General features: G+C 41.6%; 1 protein-coding gene across 2 annotated transcripts in view; it reads right to left on the reverse strand.

Moving 5' to 3' along the window:
- The window catches only part of csmd2 (CUB and Sushi multiple domains 2), a 268,656-nt gene that overhangs the window by 172,179 nt on the left and 76,885 nt on the right, over nucleotides 1-19,592 (reverse strand). For both annotated transcript variants that reach the window (XM_025902309.1, XM_025902308.1), the window contains 2 exons: nucleotides 16,146-16,340; nucleotides 10,545-10,752 (listed from right to left, as the gene is read on the reverse strand). In XM_025902309.1, the coding sequence (XP_025758094.1) occupies nucleotides 10,545-10,752; nucleotides 16,146-16,340 (403 nt within the window). The remainder of the gene's footprint in view (nucleotides 1-10,544; nucleotides 10,753-16,145; nucleotides 16,341-19,592) is intronic.

A 19,592-nucleotide genomic window follows, 5' to 3' on the forward strand; every position in this document is an offset into this window, starting at 1 on the left:
TCGAGATAAAGTTTATTTATTTATTTTGGCTGTCTTTCTGTCATGGCTTCTGTCTCATCTCGTCTGTGAGGAGAGTGGGATTAAGAAAGATTGCAGTGCTGTGGGATCAATATGATCCAGACACCTCTCTGGCACTCTCCAAAAATCTCTACCAAGCAAAAAGCCACTTACAGAAGGAGTCTAGTGGATCATATAACCACTGTGCTGTTTGAGCTTTTACTTCACCTCTAAAAAGGAACAACTGCTTTTGCAATGAGTTTAATTGGTTATTTAAAAAAAAAGCATCCATCTGGATATAGATAGAAAGAAAAATCGAATCACGACTTTAAGTGGTTTATACCATACGCACAACCATTCACACTACTGTAGAATAAAAAACTTCAAAATCATGTCACCAGTTTTCCATGTACAGGTTCAACAGTGCAGCTTAGACTTTCTTATGGTGAATTTCAACACTGCCTGTCACCTTTTGCCTCCCCACGTTTATTGATGCAGTTGAGAAGAGTTTTTATGGAGGCTCACGGCCGTGCAGCCTGTAATTGCCGGTCAAGGCACGTTCACTAGAGTTCATAAAGGTTCCTCTGTAAATATATTCAGGTTGGCCTAGTGTCACCTCATACGAAAAGACAGGCTCTGTCTGATGAATGGGAAGAGGACGGGTATTTCATTGCCACACAAACACACCCCACAGTAGCACCAGACGAGTGAATTCATACCGACTGTACAAACTCCGGCATACACACATGCAACCTGTCCTGCTGTCCCAAAGAAGATTAAGATATATTACACTCCGAACCACTGAGCACGCCCTTGCTTTATTTCACCTTGCAGGTTCCCTCATTTTCCTCTCCTGATCCTTCTTTTCTTCTTTCATTACTAGCCACTAATGCGAGCTTTCCAAGCCTAAAATGCAGGGATATTTAGCCATGAGTCTCAAATTGTGTAGAACAAGACCTTCACTATGTGAGTAATACTGTCCTCTGAGGTGAGAATGACTAAGCCTAAAAAGCTAGTGCATCAACTCAGGAGTCCAGAGTGGGTTAGCGTTAAAGCTACTTACTATTATTTTTAGAGATTTTAGTCAAATGTACTGTTTTCAATTATGAAATTATAATAATAAACACTAAATACAAGCACTTATTCACAGACATAAGATCACTCCACTGCTATCAACACAGTGGTGCTTAATTCAATGAAAGCAAGCTGAGTTGGTTAAAAAATATATAAACTATTAAGATAGCAACTTGTAAAATGCAGTTTTTTGCCTTTCTTGTTATCTGTATTTACGTTTATGGAAAAACTGGGGATGTCACAAAGACAGAAGGGGTGTGTTGCTGTTGAGCAATGACCCAGATCAGACAATGACATGTCCGTCCACTCTGGGGAATGCTCAGGGACAAGATGTTCTGCTGTTACTGCATCAGGGTCACACTGCAAACAAAGATATTTTTGGTCAGATATTTTTTTTTATTCCCCTTTCTTGTCATAGCAACAACCAGTTACATGTTAAATAACTATAATAATTCATTTAATTGTATTAATGTTGATTAGATGCTAAGTTCTTACTAATTTCTTTGTCCTTTTTCACTTGTGTCTGGTTTGGATGTTTAAATTTAGCTTAACAAATTACTAATCATAAGTGTCTCTGAGTGGCCAGTAATACGATCACCTCAAATAAACAATAAACATCACGATAAAACAACAAGACCTTCTATGATCTAGGGCTTTATCCTGATACGGAGCACAAATTCACAGTTTCAGACTAAATCCTGGACTACTTTCAATCACTTGTGGAACATGTAGTCCAGCAGAACCATTGTACCATGTGCATGCAGTTACACACAGCATCAAACAATCGGGCGTAATGAAATGACTTTGCTGTACTCATCCTTGCAGTCCTGCTTCTACAATTTAAAATGAAAATCCAGTGTCCTCTGTGACAGACCACTGAGTGCAGCACTTTTGGACAATTGATTTCATACATTGCTTTCCTTCTAAGCCGCTCCTCTTCCCACTACTTCCTCCTTTTGCTTTATCAGAGCTAATTACTGTGATTGATTAATTGACCGAAGTGACATCCCTCACAGCTCTGTGACACCCAGTGCTGCACCAATCATACTTGGAGAAAGTTTAAGGAATGACAACCTTTTTCTAGGTTGTCCTGAGAAATTGCCTTTATTTTTATTTCACTTTTCCTTTTGTTAACTGCTTAAAAAAGAAAGGTAGAGCAGAACTATACAGACTACATGCAACCAGCTGAAATTCAAATTAATTCAACTTAATTTAAATAGTGCCAAATCACAACAACAGTCAGCTCAAGGTGCTTTATATTGTAAGGTAAAGATCCTGCAATTAATGACAAAAATGAGCAAACACTTGGCAACAGTGGAAAGAAAGAACTCTCTTTTAACGGGAAGAAACCGTCAGCAGAACCGGGGTTAGGGTTAACTAATCCTACACTAACTATATGCTTTATTTTAAAAAAAGGAAAAAATTAAGCCTGATCTTTTTAGGGTCTGGCCAAGTCTGGCAGCTTGTTCCACAGAAGAGGTGCCTGATTCGGTGTGATTCAACTGTATGTTGCAAGCATGTGCTTATGGACCTCAATCTAGGGTATTTAGATGCCCAAGGGTACAAAACCCAGGCAGAGAACAATGGTGTTGACCAAAAGCCGTCAATATAAATTTCCATACAGCGTCTTTTGATCACACCACAACAAAAGAGCTTCTGAAGTAAACCATCCTTCTTAAGGTTATCTGCACTTGACCCAGGACGTGATTTAAGGGATCAAAGCAAGCAGTGGGATGAAGCATCAGTAGAAGCTGCAGATCAAACATGAGCGTAAAACAATTAGTTTCACAGGGGTGATAGATGATGAAAGACAGAAAACAAGAGCATAATTGTGGTTTTGACCATACTGATAGATGACCTTTCTCTGTTAATATAATTAGTTAAATAATTAGGAAGGAAGAAGGAAGACAGGCATGACTGGTAAGTAAAGAGGATGAAAAGCTTCAGGGATTACAACTAAAAAACTGTCAAAAAAACTTGGATAAGAGGATTATTTCAAAAATATGTTTTGTTATTGTCATAAATGCACTATGGCACAACTGCTGCAGTGATGCGGACAGTACTTTAGTATTCAAGTTCTCCCTTGAAGCCGTGATGGAAGAGGTGTTTATGAAAGTTATTTATCAAATATTTTTTGCATAAATGAAATGATATATCTTAAAAAAAAAACATCCAGTCCATTTGGAGGCCCAGGGTGCCAATGTTTGTAACTTAAATATGCCTCTGTGTACAAATTACAAGCCATTAGTGCATCTATGTGATTGTTAAAAGCAACATATTGGATCCCAACGGTGCAGTGCTTGGTAAAAACAACTAAAAAGACACCCAGTCAGGGCAGAGTGATCTGCCCCATTACTTCCAACCTCTGCGTGCTCTCTGGTGTCACTGGGATGGGGGTGAGGTAACACATGGCTAGACATGCTTACACAGACACATTGCTGCACCGGCTGCTCCGGTTTACACGGAATATTGACTAATAAGCTGCTGCACCTGCTGTTTTTAAACATAACACAGATGATCAATGACAATTAAAGCTGCATATTAGTCACCAATCTTCATGTGTGCTGAGGTGTAATTTTGCCAGTGGAACGGAAATAGTCACCTTGGGAAAACACAGGTATGCACATGCAAGCCTGGGAGGTTGATAGAATCCATGGCTGAGCTTTTTCTTTGTTTTGTTTTTTGTTAACCTTACTCTCTGCACTCAAACATGCCCTCTCCTCTCCAGCTCTTAGCCTGAGCAATGTGACAGAGTGAGTAACACGGTGTAGAGTGCTTTGGTGAGCCAATCTGCAGCATGGCACCAGGTGTTGGAGATAATGTTCAGCTGGAGAATTTCTTGGCGGGTGGCACAAACTTCATCATAAATGCTGCTTTGATCAATGGCACGTTGCAGATTGAGTCCTCAACCAAGTGCTGCTGCTCATAAATCTGAACTCCGACAAACTTTGAAGGCCCACAGTGGAGCGACTGGCAACAAGAGCTATTGATCCACTGGTCAAGCAAAGGCTAATAAGCAAAACTGTGCTTGAGTGTAGAAAGCTAAAAAAAAAGAAAGATAGAAAAGAAGTACACAATGGGAGCGCAGACATTCAGGAACCAACAGAGCTACGATTTTGACAACTGGTAGGCAAAAATAAAGTTTAAAGGCAGACAGCTATGGTCTGGAGGTTAACAAAGAAACCATGTGTGTGTAAGATAGAGAGAAACTGAGATACAGCTGCTGCTAAATAAGAGGGCGTGACAGATGTAGACAGATAGCACATCTTTTCATTGCCTCTGTTGTGAGATCCTTGAGGTGTCAGGGCATCATTACCATTAGCCCTGAGGTATTTTTCATTTTAGTCCCATAAGCTTTTAAATGAAAAAGTTTACAAGAGTGCAGTTGTGGGACTTTAGTTATGCAGACAAGCCTTTCCAATAGAACATAAATCCACATCCAAAAGTGATCCATTATATATTACTTGTTACTTAATGCATGGCGTTAATTATTCCCTGGAGAAAGTAATTTGTTAAACCACTGGTTACATTACTTTTGCATTACTCTGTAACTTGGTGTGAGATACACTGCCATATAGCCATTTAGCAGTATAAACCTCAGGCAACAGTTCCACACACTGACATAAATCCTGATCCTAATGAGGACCAAAAAAAAAAAAAACCTCTCCTTTGGTATTTAATTATTAACACAAAACTGACAGCAACGCTGAAAACCAGCCCAAAGAGCAGTTAACAGGGATCGGCAGCAATTCTACTGCAGAAGCATGAATGCTGTAAAGCTACAAGCCTGACCATCACTACTGCTTTTGTTACCTGTTGAAGATCAGGCATTTTCTACGTGGCTGGGCTCGGCATGCACGAAGCTGTAAAATCTCTCTTCTTTACTAGCCCAGAAAGCTGATCCTGTTCATCTGGATGTTATGTTTTCAGTGGGAGAAATGTTTTCACTTTTCAAGAAATGAGCTTTCTACATGTGACATTTTCTTACCAGCATGATTAAGCACGCATCAAGACATCTTCTTTGCTAGCTTTGTGTTAGCATGTGATGTTGCAGAAACTGTTTTGCAGCAGTTGCTTCTGTCCTGGGTGAAATTTGCACTTTATGATCACATTCTTGTCCCTTCATATAGAAAAATGAAAGTACTGTGCAAAAAGCTGTGGACAGCTCTACCATCTTTTTGCTCCGTCCACATGGTCCAAAGTTAAGTGATTATAGCACAAGTGTGCAGAAAAAAGGCAAATAGAAAAATAGTAAAAGCCAATACTCGTCTACAGTAGCCTGTGTTTCAAAGGCAAATCTTTCCATATAGTATGGGTGGCAAGCTCAACTCTTGAAATCTTGCCATATCTATCACTTTCTACCCATTTTCCTGAGCTTACTTTTATCTTAGATGATCTGTACGCGGGTTTTCCGATAACAGCCCCAGTTACAGGATTTCAGTTGACAAATTAGACCACTAAAATCAGCCACTAAAATGCCTTATGGTAACAACACAGGAATTTACGAGATATAATGTCTGAGAAACAAAAGGAGACACTGAGAGGGAAAGTCGTACCAGAGTGACATGACCTGCCTAGCGATTTGGTGATTTATGGATGAAGCTCCGAAGCAAAACATTTGCTTTACTCCAGCAGCCTGTTTTGTAAAAAAAACAGGCCTGAGCATAGGAAATGGATAAGAAATGTATTCAACATTCACAATGAGAAAAAGCGCCCACTCAACCGTGACACAGTACACATATTTATGCAAAATGCCCCTCCATACGCTGCAAATGACCTGTATTCAGATGCTGGAAATCACTGTCTGTGTGCCCAAATGTACATATAATTGTGTTTTAAAGCAAAGAATTCTGTAGCTCATGAGTGCGTAATCACCTTTTCTTGCACTGTCAGTCAAATGCTGTTCATCGGAGAAGCCGCACAATCACTCACTTCCACACACACTCTCGCCGTGACCGTTTTATAACATAAAAAAATAGCAGCTTTGCAGAGGAGTCGCAGTGGGAGGGTATGACTAATGAATGTGTTTTCCTCATGGCGAACAGCAGTTGGCATGTTCATGACACATCTGCATACGGTAACAACTCTCATGGCTGTAATACAACATGCACGTGACTGTATACAAAGCAGGAAAACGATCATCTCGAGTAAAACAGCTGAGTTTAGGAAATCTCACGAGCCCTGACATGGAAAAAAAAACAACTTTTCCACTGTCTTTTATAAAAGGAGAAAAAAGAGGCATTTATCCCCACAAAACTGAAACACACTCATTTCTCTGGAAACAAAAGAAAAACAGCCCCCGGACTTAGAAAGCTTTTCCAAAGACCACTCATTCACTCACTCACTCACTCACTCTCAGGTGAGTCAACTTAACAGCCAATCAATATATCCAGTGTTCTGCACTCCTCTCCGGCAACTCTTTATCTCTTTCTGCCTCTCTCGTACACACACGGACGCGCTCCCATCGCCAGGTTGGGACAGGTTGACACAAATCAGCACGCCGGGGATAATCCATAGGCTGGCTAAATGTCAGCGTCTCAATTCCATAAAGGTGTAGAGTTAAAACAGAGACGAGAAAGCAGGAGGTTACCTAGAGGGATCAAAACTCAATGGGCTCTCAGATCTCCGAACAGGAAGAAATAAGTTGCATTTTCCCAGGGAGCCATGTGTTGTCAGAGATGGATGCATAAAGAAAGAAAAAAAAAATCACCTGGGAAACAGAAAGAGTTTGCAAAAGTTACCACGATAGAAAAGAAGAAGTCGATTTAAGTTTTGTTTGGAAACACTTTCTTTAAAATGGTGCAATCGCTTAACTGTGATGTGGCATTTTTTTTACATAATCTTTTTTTGTAGAACCGAGGGAATAAAGCCAATATTCAGACTTCTTTCAAGTACAGATTTAGGCACTTTATACTCTCTATTTACAGTATTCAAGCTGCTGTGGGAGTTCCTTTCAACATCTCAAGAGAGCACTGCTGGTAGATGAAAATGTATTATAGTGCTTTGAAAAACAATTGAGCACCTAAGAAAATTACAAGTCAAATAGCTGTGAGTTCCACTTAGTAGCTAGTGGGCAAATGAAGATCTGGCAATTGGTTACCATCGGGCATTATTTACATTGCCTCAAAGTGGATGGTGATGGGGAAGAAAATCAATGTGGATGCAAACAGTGTAATAGCAGAGTAATGTGTTCCCCTGGGCAAGCAACAGTGAAGAAGTCCTGTCAGGGTACCGCTGAGCGGAGGCAGAATTCACCTAATTCACTTGCCATTTTTACCAGCCCTTTCCCGCTGCCACATTCAATCCACATGCACATCTCAGCTTGTGAAGCTGGTGTTCAGAGCTGTCTTTTCCTGCCTCCTCTTCAGAATGCTAATTCCGTGGAACCGCCAATTAAAGTGCAGGATGGTATTGTGCGCAAGATCGCATCCCATCAAGATCACATTCAGATATTCACAGAGGTGACGTCCTTGTTGGTGACTGATGGTGTTAATTGTGGTTCGTTCTCTCCCTTTAGCAACACATATACAGACAAACATGAGCGCAACGAAGGAACTCAGAACATGCAAGCTTCACTTGCTTTAGTTTGAAAGGCTGTGGATCGATCTGGGAAGCATGGTTTTGACCCTGAACTCTTGGCCCTTCTTTTTTGTATCGGATCAATGAACCTGTCAGTCAGGTATCAATCAATAAGGTTCAGACAGATTCCCACATATTGAACAACGGTTGCAATCGGATAGAGGGAGACCGACATCACCCACTCAAGAACAAGAAAGCATTCTTGTCATTTGCAAATACCAGTCATTTATAGTGATATATTTCTTAAAGCCAATGGAAAGCAATACAAGATTGAAAAATGTAAAAAACCCCAAAACAAGTATTCTCGTATTAGCGACATGACACTTTGGAGCTAAACTGTAAACCATAAGATCTGAAATACAGAAACAGCTTTTAAGCTTAGCAGCTGTGTACACACCAGTGTTATGAAATCAGAGAGCGTATTTGCATGATGAGAAAAAGAGAGAGAGCGCATCATCAACCGTCAAGCCCCACTGAGTTGAAGGTTCACTGATCCATTCATTCACTGAGAGCAGAAAGGCTTTAGGTCAGCATCATCAAACAGCCAAGCCTGACCTCTCTAATTGGCCACCAGCTGCGAGTTTTCAATCCTTGCACCCATCTCTCAACTTCACATCCACCCTGTTCTTCAAAGGTCCTGCCCTTCCTTTCACATGCCGTCACTAGTGTCTGCTCACTCCTTTACTGCTGTACCATAGCATCCCTCTTTTGTCCTCACCAATCAGCCACAACATTAATAATAATCTCTGTCCTCTTCTTGGAGAGTTGTTGAGAAAGAAGCTTTGAGTTTCACACAAACACACGAGGTTACAACCCTCTTCTCAAATCATCCTTGAAAGGTTTTTTTGGCCAGGCACATTAAGGAAAACCACTGCCATGAGGATGCACAATGCTTAGGTCGGTGCCCAAGCTACATTAAAATGAATTCCAAGACCAAAGGTTTACCAGCAGAACAACACCCTGAGCATCACATCACCTCCTACTGCTTATCTTCTTCCCATATTGTATCCTGCTGCTATCTTTTCCATAAGTAAACCAGCACCCAGCTGCTCACATTATGTAGCAGAAAATGCAATTCATAAGACCGGGCCACATTCTTCCATAGTAATACTCGCTGTGATTCACTTCACTTTCTCCACATCCTTAGTGCTCCCCGCTCACTACCTCAACACATTGAGGTTAAAGTGGGCTGGTGAGTTTTTAAAAATGGGAAAAAATAGCCAAAACTTTTTCAAATCAGTGGTACAGTATGTGGGTAAAACTTAAGCTAGCAAAACAAGAGAAAAAAAAGTGAAACAATAGAGGCAAGCCAGCATGTCTGCATTGTGTCCTCTGTCTCTTGTACTTCCTTTTCCTTCCAATGTGCATGATCAACTGTGACTTGCGGTATCCATCGCTTGCCAAAGCCCTTCTGCCTCCTCTCTAGTGACTTACTCCCTTCTGCTCTTCCTTGTTCTTTAAGACAGCAAAGCCATGCTGCAGGTGCACTACCATAGACGCCACTGGCAACAACTGCCAGAAAGATGACACAGCCAGTAGAGAACTGGGCGCCTCCCCATGACAACACAGAGCAAATCAAAGTCTAGGACAAGAAGCTGATGACATCGTAAAATGTGCAAAAGAAGCACAGTCAGGCGGCTGTCTGTGGGAGCCCAGGAAGCGATCAGCTCTCCACTGGCCAAGCAAAGATTCAAAGAGACTTTAATATCAGACTACTAGGCAGAATTTTTTCAGTTCAGAGTCAATCAAGTCCTTCTTGGGAAGTATTTTTGCTTAACTACTAAAGGAATGAGTGAAACCGACGTGAGGTTTCCTGGGGCCCTCTCACTCTGAGATGACTTCTCATATATTCTTCCTGAACCTGTTTCCCTTATCAACAGTCTTTTTTCCCCCCCTCTCTGTCTCTCAGAGTCTGTGTCTCAAGTGTTAAATAGCTCAGCCAGTGCTACCCCTTGTCCTTTCCTGCCAACTGCCTGTGGCTCTAACTCCAAAGTCTTCTGTCTTTCTGTTTTTTTATCTGAGCTGTCTGTCTCCGACACGATCCTGAAACTAAACCTGCATTTTTATATTATATCCGAGACAGAGGCAGCATGGCAGATTTTCCTGATGCATAAAAATGCATCTACCTGTATTCAACCAATATATAAATATATTTTTTTTTCAAGCTAAGCTTAGCTATGTGTGGTCTCGGAGGGCATAAAACGCCGGTGCGTATGTGTGAAAGAATACATCTGTTTGCAACAATTCTTTAAGCAGCAGTGAAAATATATTAAAGTGTAGCTGAAAGTGTGAATGCTTTAGCGTGCATGACCGTTTGTGCTCACACGGGCTTCTCTCTGTTTCCGCGAGTGCGAGAATGGGGGTGAAACAACACTTTACGGCTGGCGGTGGTAATCGAGCTCTCTAATTACTTCCTGAGCTGAGAGAGTTGTCAGAGAGAGGAGGAGCTGCCACAGATGGTGAGAGACCCACGCTGACGCCAGGACATCCTATCTCTTCATCATTAGAGCCGAGCATGTGTGTTTGTGTGAGACTGAGTAATCGAGAGAATGAGTGCGAGTGTGTGACCATGATTGAGTGTTCAAATTACACTTTAGAACCACAGACCATATGATATACCCGGGCTGAGTTTGTAATATAAAAGCTAGGTGCTGCCTATCAAACAAATTACTGTTATCGCCCTATTTCATTTTGAAGCTAGTACCAGAAACACTCTGGAGAGCGCTATGATCCAGCTCCACCAGACCTACACACAGTAACACCAATCCACTTCCAACCATACTTCACCACGCTCATTCAACCACCTGAACAAAAAGCCTGCATGCAGGTGGTGTATTACCTCTCCCCCCTTCTCAGCTCTCTCCCCAGATAAATGCCGCAAGCTGACTACTCACCACTGCGAAGAACCCTCAGTGCCGCTGACCTCCAGAAGGTCATAATCGTCCTCCAGCTGAAAGTCAGAAAAAACCAGGGCAATGGTGTCTCCCGGCTCAGCCAGCACAGTCCAGGTGCAGTCGGCATTGTTGTTATATTCAGATGGGTAATTGGGAGTAGTTATCACCCCACTCTGGCCCCGTAGGGTCCCTCCACATCCGTCATCCGCTGCAGAGAGAAACAGAGTTGTGAGAGAATTAACATCAGAAGAAAACTCGTTGCAAAACAAAAACAATCACAGACACGTGAGTGTGAGGTGTACGGATCGCTGAATGTGTACAGAGGGGTTGCGCAGATAGACAATGGTGGTGGGGATTAACGTTGGTCGACGTGATCGGCAACAACTCGTCACTCATTTTTATATAGTTAATAAACTGATAGCATTACTATGAGCTTGATAACAAATTAAATCTGCCTTGCTATAGTGTCACACCACACCCTCTACATATAACCAGTACTTGCAACACAAGTTTATTCAGGGACTTACACGACCTTTAGTTATTGTGTGTCTGTGTGTGTGTTTGGAACAGTTACCTTGATCCATCATAATCATCAAATGAGTAAAAACAGGAGGGACATTTGTGACTGCTGATTTGATTGTGTTTGTAGACACGTTTATGTATCTCGTCTCCTTAACTTTTTTGTTTTTTCCCCACGGTTCTCCACTGTGTATGGGAACCGCAACTGAAGAGTGCAGGAGTGACAGGTGAGATATTTTACAAAGGAAGGACAAAACAAAGTGGGAAAAAACTGGTAAGGACAAAAAATGCTTTGACCTAACACTGTTTTAGCTGTTCAGGTGATATTTATCCACTTCCGTTAACTAAGCTAAATCTGTCAACGGTGAAAGTCGCCATCAAAACGTTACTTCATGCTGAAAGTGTGAAATAAACTCCTGGTTTGCGTGTTTGTCTTTCATCCTTGCCTTATTTCTTTGTGTTTGGGAACACACACTGTGCGTCATGGAGGGTGGATAGCACTACCCTAGGGGTGCATGTCAACCTTCCATGCTGCCCACACCAATGCTATTGGTAATCAGAGATGCCACAAAGGGATATGAGGAGACTGGAAACCCTAGTGTACAGACTGGCAAGCAGCTGGCGAGCAAGGTAAGTTAAACGCTAATAAACAAACTGCAGCTTAACTGCAGCTAAAGGTCACGTTTGACCGTTGAAGCCATCATAATAAAATCTGATGGGGTAGTTTCTGGCTTATACAAAATGAGTTCATATTGACAAAAATCCCTCTCAAACATTGTTACAGCCTTTTGACACTATTTATATATTTTTATTCTCCTGTCAGGGTCTTGGAAGGAAACTTTTCCAATGACAGCAATTATATGATTTATTTCAACATCTCCCAAAATTATATTCTTTAACTTTTTTAGTCCATTTCTTTGGAAAAGAACCTAGGCAGTACTGTAAACTTTCCACTTGTTAGGAATACATTTATAAGATATACATGGTGAATATCAAGTAAGAAGAGAACTTTTAATTACGGATTTTCCAGTATATTGATTGATACAGGACTGCCAACAAATATGAAGGCAATTACTGAAGCCAGTGTCTGATGTTATCTGTTGTTGGCTTTAAGTCATAGCCAAGTTTCTGTTTTATAGCATCAGCCTAGAATTTCACGATTGGTGCATCCCTACTTTTAAGTTTTTGGAGCATTTTGAAGAAAAGCTAATAGGACAAGAAAACTTCAGCACACACACATCTACAGATGAAAGCGTCTGTAGATGCCTCAGTTTCCATGACACCAAACAAACAAACTATCTTGAAACAGTTTTGAGAAAAGATGTTGACCAGCATCATAAAACTGGTTCAATTCATTTTTTAAAAATTCCTACAATCATTTGACCCCCTGTGAATGAGTACTTGGTAACAGTAGGAAGGATAAACTCCCTTTTAACAGGAAGAAACCTCCAGCTGAACAACGCTCAAGGAGTGGCAGCCATCTGCCATGACCCATTAGAGGTGGGGTACACTGGGGGTTACTCACCACTTTTAACATAGAGAGTGAAAAGTGATAAGCCAAGAAACGCTCAGTGTGTCATGGAAAGCCCCCAGCAGCCTATTATATACCATAAGAACCACAAGTAAGCCTGCAGTCTGAGAGCAAAGTGTTTAAGATGATAAGCCTGATTATTTACGAACACTTATGTGAAGATTTTAAATTCGAATCTGGATTCAACAGGGAACCACTGACCAGCAACAGATATGGCTTCCTAGCCTTATTTATTGGCAATTTACAGTAACAATAATAATAATCATATTTTTTCCTCTTTTTTTTAATTTAATTTTATTTTTTGGCCACACATTATCTTTCTGCCACAAGCTAAATTGCATATTTCCAAGCTCAGGAGCATGAAATTGTGCAGTGAGTTACAGCATATTGTTCCTTTGTCTGCAATTTTTGCCATAGGCCAGAGAGAAAGAAGTCATAGGATTTCAAAATGCCCTACAGTGCTTTTACAGTCGTCAGGAAGCGGGGAAAGCTGCGTGATGCAACTTAATGCAACGTGGAGGGAAGTGATTAAATTCTGATTAATTCAGATTTGTGTTAATCAAAGCAACTCTTTCCCGCCTCAACGCTGCTTTAAGGAGACCATTAAATAATAAAGCATGCATTTAAAATGTTGGCAGGATAACTCCCCGTGCCAGCTTCTGATATGTTCATTACAGCTGTGAACAATGCAGCATGTGACACTGCCTGAAATACAGCCTTCTTTCATTTCTAGATCAGTTCACAAATCTGTGAACAGAGGGGACACGTCAAAAGAAGTTTTGAACGACACTTCCACAGTACTTGTGAAGGTGTGTGTGTGTATGCGTGCGTGTGTGAGTGTCTCTGAGGACATATCTGCATCACCGCGGTGTGGGGTTCATTATATCGAGTGGCCAACTAGCTGTGTGTGGCGGTAAAGAAGGGAGGAGGAGATCAAAAGTGTCTGGCCCTGTCTATCATCCACTCTACCTGTCACCACCGCACTCCCCCTGAGGGAGGGCAGGAGAGTGTACGGACGAGTGGAAACCTGTGAGGTGTGAACCTCAATAGGAGGGAAACTACGACAGAAGGGGGAGAAGAAGGGGATGAAGAGGATGACAGGTGACATGCGAGGCTGGGTAAGGGAAAAGTGCAGGAGGAGAGTGGACGATGAAGAGAGAAGAGAGGCGCACGGCGGGAGGGGCGAGAGGTGATCGTTGCAGTTGGAGTGACAGGAAGTAGAATGCAGACAGAAAAAAGGATGAGGAAGTGCATTGATATTCCACGCAGGACTGTTTCTTCACACTTGAAGGGAAGTCTCCGACTCCTCACTCTCGCCTTCACCTTGACTTTTCCCCGTCATTCTCTGAATTTTTGCGGCCGGCGCCGGCCGATGCAAGCACTGTACGACAACGGAGCCAAAGCGGGCTGTACCCACAGAGCATATGAAACCGAAGCCCCCTCCCCAAAAAACTTCTGAACCGTTCAGCATGTGAGGTGTGCAGAAACTTATTTAATTTTTTTCTTCAGTCAGTTGTAGACTGTCAGACTGCTTCCCACGGTTGAACAGTGCATTTTTCAGCCTGTCACTTAGGATGTCATGGTTCTCTATTAAATGTTAGGACCTGCTTCGATTGCTCTGAGAGTCGTGGCAAGATATAAGACATAAGCATGACTGATGCATGCAAGCTATAAAAAAACATTAGTGTTTAATATGCATCCAGAAATCAATCCTTATATAAGACCAGCAGAAATCATGAAAGCTATATCTGGGACTTTCTAATTACATGTGACCGACTACAACTAAAAGTCAGAGTGTCTTGGAATAAGCAGGATAATGGATGCGTACACACCAAACATAAAAAGTTGTGTCAGTGTGTGATGCTGCAGGTATATGCACTGACATTTACAACTTGTCAGAAGTAAGCTTATTTCTGGAAAGATATGCAGCAAAAAAAAAAGAGAGAGAGAGATGAGGCGTGGGTCTGAGCACAGAAAAGCTCAGAAAAGGGCGACAGTGGAGATGGAAAGGGTGTCAAAATCTGAATAAAAGACTGATGTTAAATCCTTTATAAGTGTACTCGTATGATAAGCAATGACATTTTTCACAGCTAAAGAAAAAAACAAATTGGGCACAAGACAGGAAATGTAAAACATTATCTGTGTCATCAACGGCTGGCTTATCATCTTTGGCCCGACAGTGCTGGCACGTTGGTCCTCTCCTGTGTCCAGAATGGTGATTGTGCCAAAATGTTCTCTCCGCTCCCAAAGTACAGTGCAAGTTCTGCTCTAGCACATATGGGCAGGCTCTATAATTGGAGTGACATTAACAATACACTTATGCATTATGAAGGAGCACTCAGGTGTACACGTTGACTTTTATGTGGCACCAGGAGACCTCAATTAATCACAGGGGAAATTGCCAGTTTCTAAACTTGTTGGCGTGTAATTTCTGCTGAAAAGGTGACATAATCACATCCTTGAGTGCTTGAGTGATTTTTTTTCCCCCCCAGGATGGAGCCTTGGTGGGAATGGGGTGAGGAGATTGACAAAGCCGAATTGGGGTCTAAACAGAAATTCTCTAGGAAGCAAAAAAAATGAAAGAGGGGACAAAGTTATCGTCAAGAAAATATAAATTACAAAGAACCGTGATTTGGAAATGCATGCAAAATAATCTCCCATTTTGATGTGGAGAAAAGGCATGTGCATGTGCCTGCGTGTGATAGTGCGGGTGGGGGGACTGTGCTGGCGCGTGGTGCCCAGCCATGTGTGCTCCTATGTGGGCTTCCTGACTCCCGGCATGGCTGCAGATGGCATAGAGTCTCAGCGGTCTGCTCAGCAGGCGCACTGACACAAACCGTTGGCCACACGGACACAGTGACACACACACACACACACACACACACACACACACACACACACACAAGAAAGCAAATGAATATAGATGGTCAAGCAGTTTTCTAGGAATTAATCTTTTATTCAAAGACCAATCTTGTAAACTGATGTACTATAGTGTCACTTTTGCCTACAGTGTAAGTATTTTCAAGAATCCTCATGTTGTGTCAGACAACATGCACTGGCAGGTGTCGCTGCCGCAGGGGTGCTTGCTAACTCCGAGGGAAGGACAACTGGCACGAGCGCCTGACTGGGAGCTAATACATGAGGTCCTGCCATGGTAAATAAGATATCAGAATAACCACCGAAAACCAGTGTCAGGTCATGTAGAGGCATGTGTAAATATACTGTATGTCAGTGCATGTGGGCTGGAGAAGCTGTTTCATCCACCTGGTGGATGAAAGACTAAATGAGAGAGGCTGATTGCTCTTCATTCCAAAAACAAGGTCAGTTATTTTTTATAGCAACTAGTAGCTATAACCAAAGCAGATTTACTGTTTCTTTTTCTTCTTTTTTTTAAACAAAGCATGCACTTTTTTCCATAAAAATAAATGAAAGATCTCACATATCTCTGAAGAGTTCACGCAAAAGCACTTAAAACAGATTCAATTAACATGTAAAAATTTAGCCAAAAGGTCCCTTATAACAGACAGCCTTCTGCTGAGCTTCCTACTTACCTCTGCAGTAAGGAAGGGGGAAATCCCAGGCAGCAGTACCAGCTGAAGTGGCAAGGCAGGACAGGGTGGTATGACCCTCTAGAACATGGCCCGGGCTGCAGCTGTAGCGGATCTTGTCCCCGATATTAAAAGTAGACCCCTGCTGGTGGCCGTTGAGTAGCTTTCCAGGATTACCACAAGTGTAGCTGGGCAAAGCTGTAGAAATAGAAGGGGGGGGGGGGAAACTGACAGTAAACGAGGCGGGTTGTGGTAAAGTATGTGGCACTGCATCACGTTAGCACTGCCAAGGGCCAGAAAACGAGGGAAAGTCTGATGACAGATAACGACACACAGAGCCATCTGTTCATGGCAACATTTCTGACCCAAGCAGCAACATCTTTCCAAAACAAACACATAAACAGATAAAATCATATCTTCTGAGATGTGTACACATAGTTACATGTAGTAGCAGAGCTCCTACAGAAGTTAACATAGTCAAGAAATTGCAAATGCACTAAGTGCTGTTTTACCTATCAGGGGAGTCACTTGAGCACGCTATGTTGACCATCACTGCTTGTGCAATCATGTAGGTGCATGCAAAGGAGCATGCTCACTATTGGTAGAACCTTGACTAATTATGTATTATTATGTAAATCAAGTTCAGAGAAAGTTCAGCCAATCTCGTGTCTGTGAGCTCATGTTATGTTCCAGTGAAAGACACACTTTCTATGTACCTTAATGACTACGCCTGAACAGCTAAGTCTATAACACATTGCTACAGTACTATATAGGAGTGCAGTGGGTTAGAGCTTTGCTCTGCATTTCAGACAGTAAATCCTTAGAGTGTGAGCAAAAGGGCAATGATCAAACATGCATCTCACACACACACACACACACACACACGCACACACATACTCTGTGTCACCCAGCTTACTGTCCCGGTCACACACTCCCACACAGCGAGGGACCTGGCCAGAACATGTGCTGGACTTTGGATGAAGCTCAGTCCCTCAACAGGAACTGGGTTGAACTCCAGCAAGGACAGAATGGCTCCTACACAGAAACACAGCTCGCTGGCACCTCGCCATCGTGCTCAAAACACACTCAAGTTTTTTTTTTATCCTATCTAACGTCTCCAGCTCTATAACGTATTACCAAAAAATAAATAAATAAAAGAAAATTTTCAAAGTCTGCTCTTACTGACTGCCCAAGAAAAAAGCATGTCTTAAGAAAATTTAGCCTTTTATTTAATTAGAAAATGTTTGTCATTTGTTTTAAAATAACTAGCTCTTAACATTCATAAAAACGAGCGTGTGACTGGCATGTTAAGATGCTTCTTGTGATCCTTTTCTAGGGAAAAATATAATGCAATGTGCTGCTTTGTTGTGCTGCTTTGTCACACAAGAAATGCTTTAATTCAAACTTCATTTAAACCCTAAAACCCCTTTTTTGTCATTTTTTTCTTTCTTTCTTGTGATTGTTTGTTTTCAGGTTTCAGGTTTCCTCACTCTAGTCTAAGCTAAAGACTTCCTTACAGCAAGGTCTAACAAGGACGGATCAATCATTTCACCCCATAGTGCATTCTACAGAGCTTGAGCTGTGGAATTAACTGGCTGGTAAATAAATAGACTGCAAACAGTTTGTGTCCAGTCCACCCAGCAGACAACAAACATGACCTCTACGAGTGCGATTTGAAATGTCTTTGTGTGTGTGCGAGCATACTCTGCTACTCCCAGCTGTGACGCTAACAGAAAGAAACCACTCCAAATATTGTTTATGTAAGTAGCTTATTACAACTTTTAGTTAAGTTTTAATGTGTCACGAGCCACTCTATGTAAATTTTAACCCAAACTATAATCTCTTCTTAACCTTAACCAGTAGTTTTGTTGCACAGACGTAACAGCAAGCGAAAATAAAAGTAAACAGCAAGTGAAAAACTAAACTTAAAAATAGTCTCAAACAAACCCCGGGCTCCTTCTCGAACATCATGTGTGTTTTTGACACCACCAACCTCGCCTTCCTCCTAATTTTATTCCTCATTTTAAGCTGAATACATTATAGAGTAGTTCAAGTCAGGATTGCCTACAGCTGTTTTTGCAAATGCACTGCAGCTCTGAACTTTTCCAGACATTCCAAGTCAGACATTACACTGTTTAAAATGCATGCACCCTGGTTCTTGTGACGTCTGATACCCATGATTTGCGTCAATGTAAGATTATTGCAGTTATCTGGCCTGTACACCACAGCTACTGAGTGGGTGCCCTGCCCACTGCATGCTTTACTAAGCAGACACCTTTTTCTAAAACCACAGTGTTTCCAGTAGCGAGAAAGCGGCTGATGCAAACTGCACCCTGCTGTGTGCTAGACGTTGTCGGAACATTGTCTGAAAGACAACTTCAGACATCTTTCCAACCGTATCCTCCTGACATTTTCAGGAGTTTATATGTGTAAACAGCTTACATGGGTTGATTCAGATGGTAAGAAAAAAAATATGATATAGTTTCAAACCTTTGAAAATTAATAAAGGTTATTAACAGAATGTGAAGACACAACCACTTTGTATGTATTGTGTTGAAGAGATATTAACTGAAGTCAAACTGGTCAGTCTGTGCTTTTATGTAATACCATTTGTACCACTAAGAGGTGGAGAAATAATCCTAAATTAAGTTGACATCAAGCAATAATGAGGTAAAAATAAGGAGAGTCTTGTTGACAAATACAGTGGTCTGATTGGTCTGGTCTGTTTATTCACATCCGAAAAAAACTGAAAAATCGAGCTTGTTCCCCAAAAAAATAAAAATTAGTACATTTGTCCAGCATAATTATGTGGCCAGTGTGAACAGCTGCCCTATTAAGATAAGTCTGATGCATATTTGTAACGCAAAATATTAACATGAGTTTTATGTGTCCAGTGTATAAAGGCCTTGACAGGTAAAACACTGCCCCTTGTGGTCAACGTTTGAATTAAACTCTGCACTGAATCTTCATGTTTAATTTTCATATTTGGAAGAAGGTATTTTTGACTGACAGAATAAAAATTACTTTCATTTGCAAATGTCAGAGAAAGTTAATACATTCAGTATTTATACCTCGGATCCGTAGATGCACGAATACAGATAAAAGCACCAACACACTGTGTAAAGTGATTATGGAGCACAGGGCTGAATGGGTTGGTCTCACCATTCTCAACCAGAATTCCCCGATTAAATGTGTCAGTATGTTTGCTATCTATGGGCACGCCCTGGCTTTAACACTGTTAACCAACAGCAAAACATCTGAGCCAATTCCACACCCCTAACATTTCCCTATTTTTCTGAAGAGGGTTTTTAAGAGTAAAATCAGTAGTGACTCACAGCTGCACTTTGCACTTCTGGCTCCATCCCAATCAGTGATTTCACAGCAGGTGTTTCCCATCATCTGTTGAAGGCAGAACACCTGCTCACACGCTAAAGATGCCCTACACGACTT

This window comes from Oreochromis niloticus, linkage group LG22 (genome assembly GCF_001858045.2).
Source record: "Oreochromis niloticus isolate F11D_XX linkage group LG22, O_niloticus_UMD_NMBU, whole genome shotgun sequence".
Lineage (NCBI taxonomy): Eukaryota > Metazoa > Chordata > Actinopteri > Cichliformes > Cichlidae > Oreochromis > Oreochromis niloticus.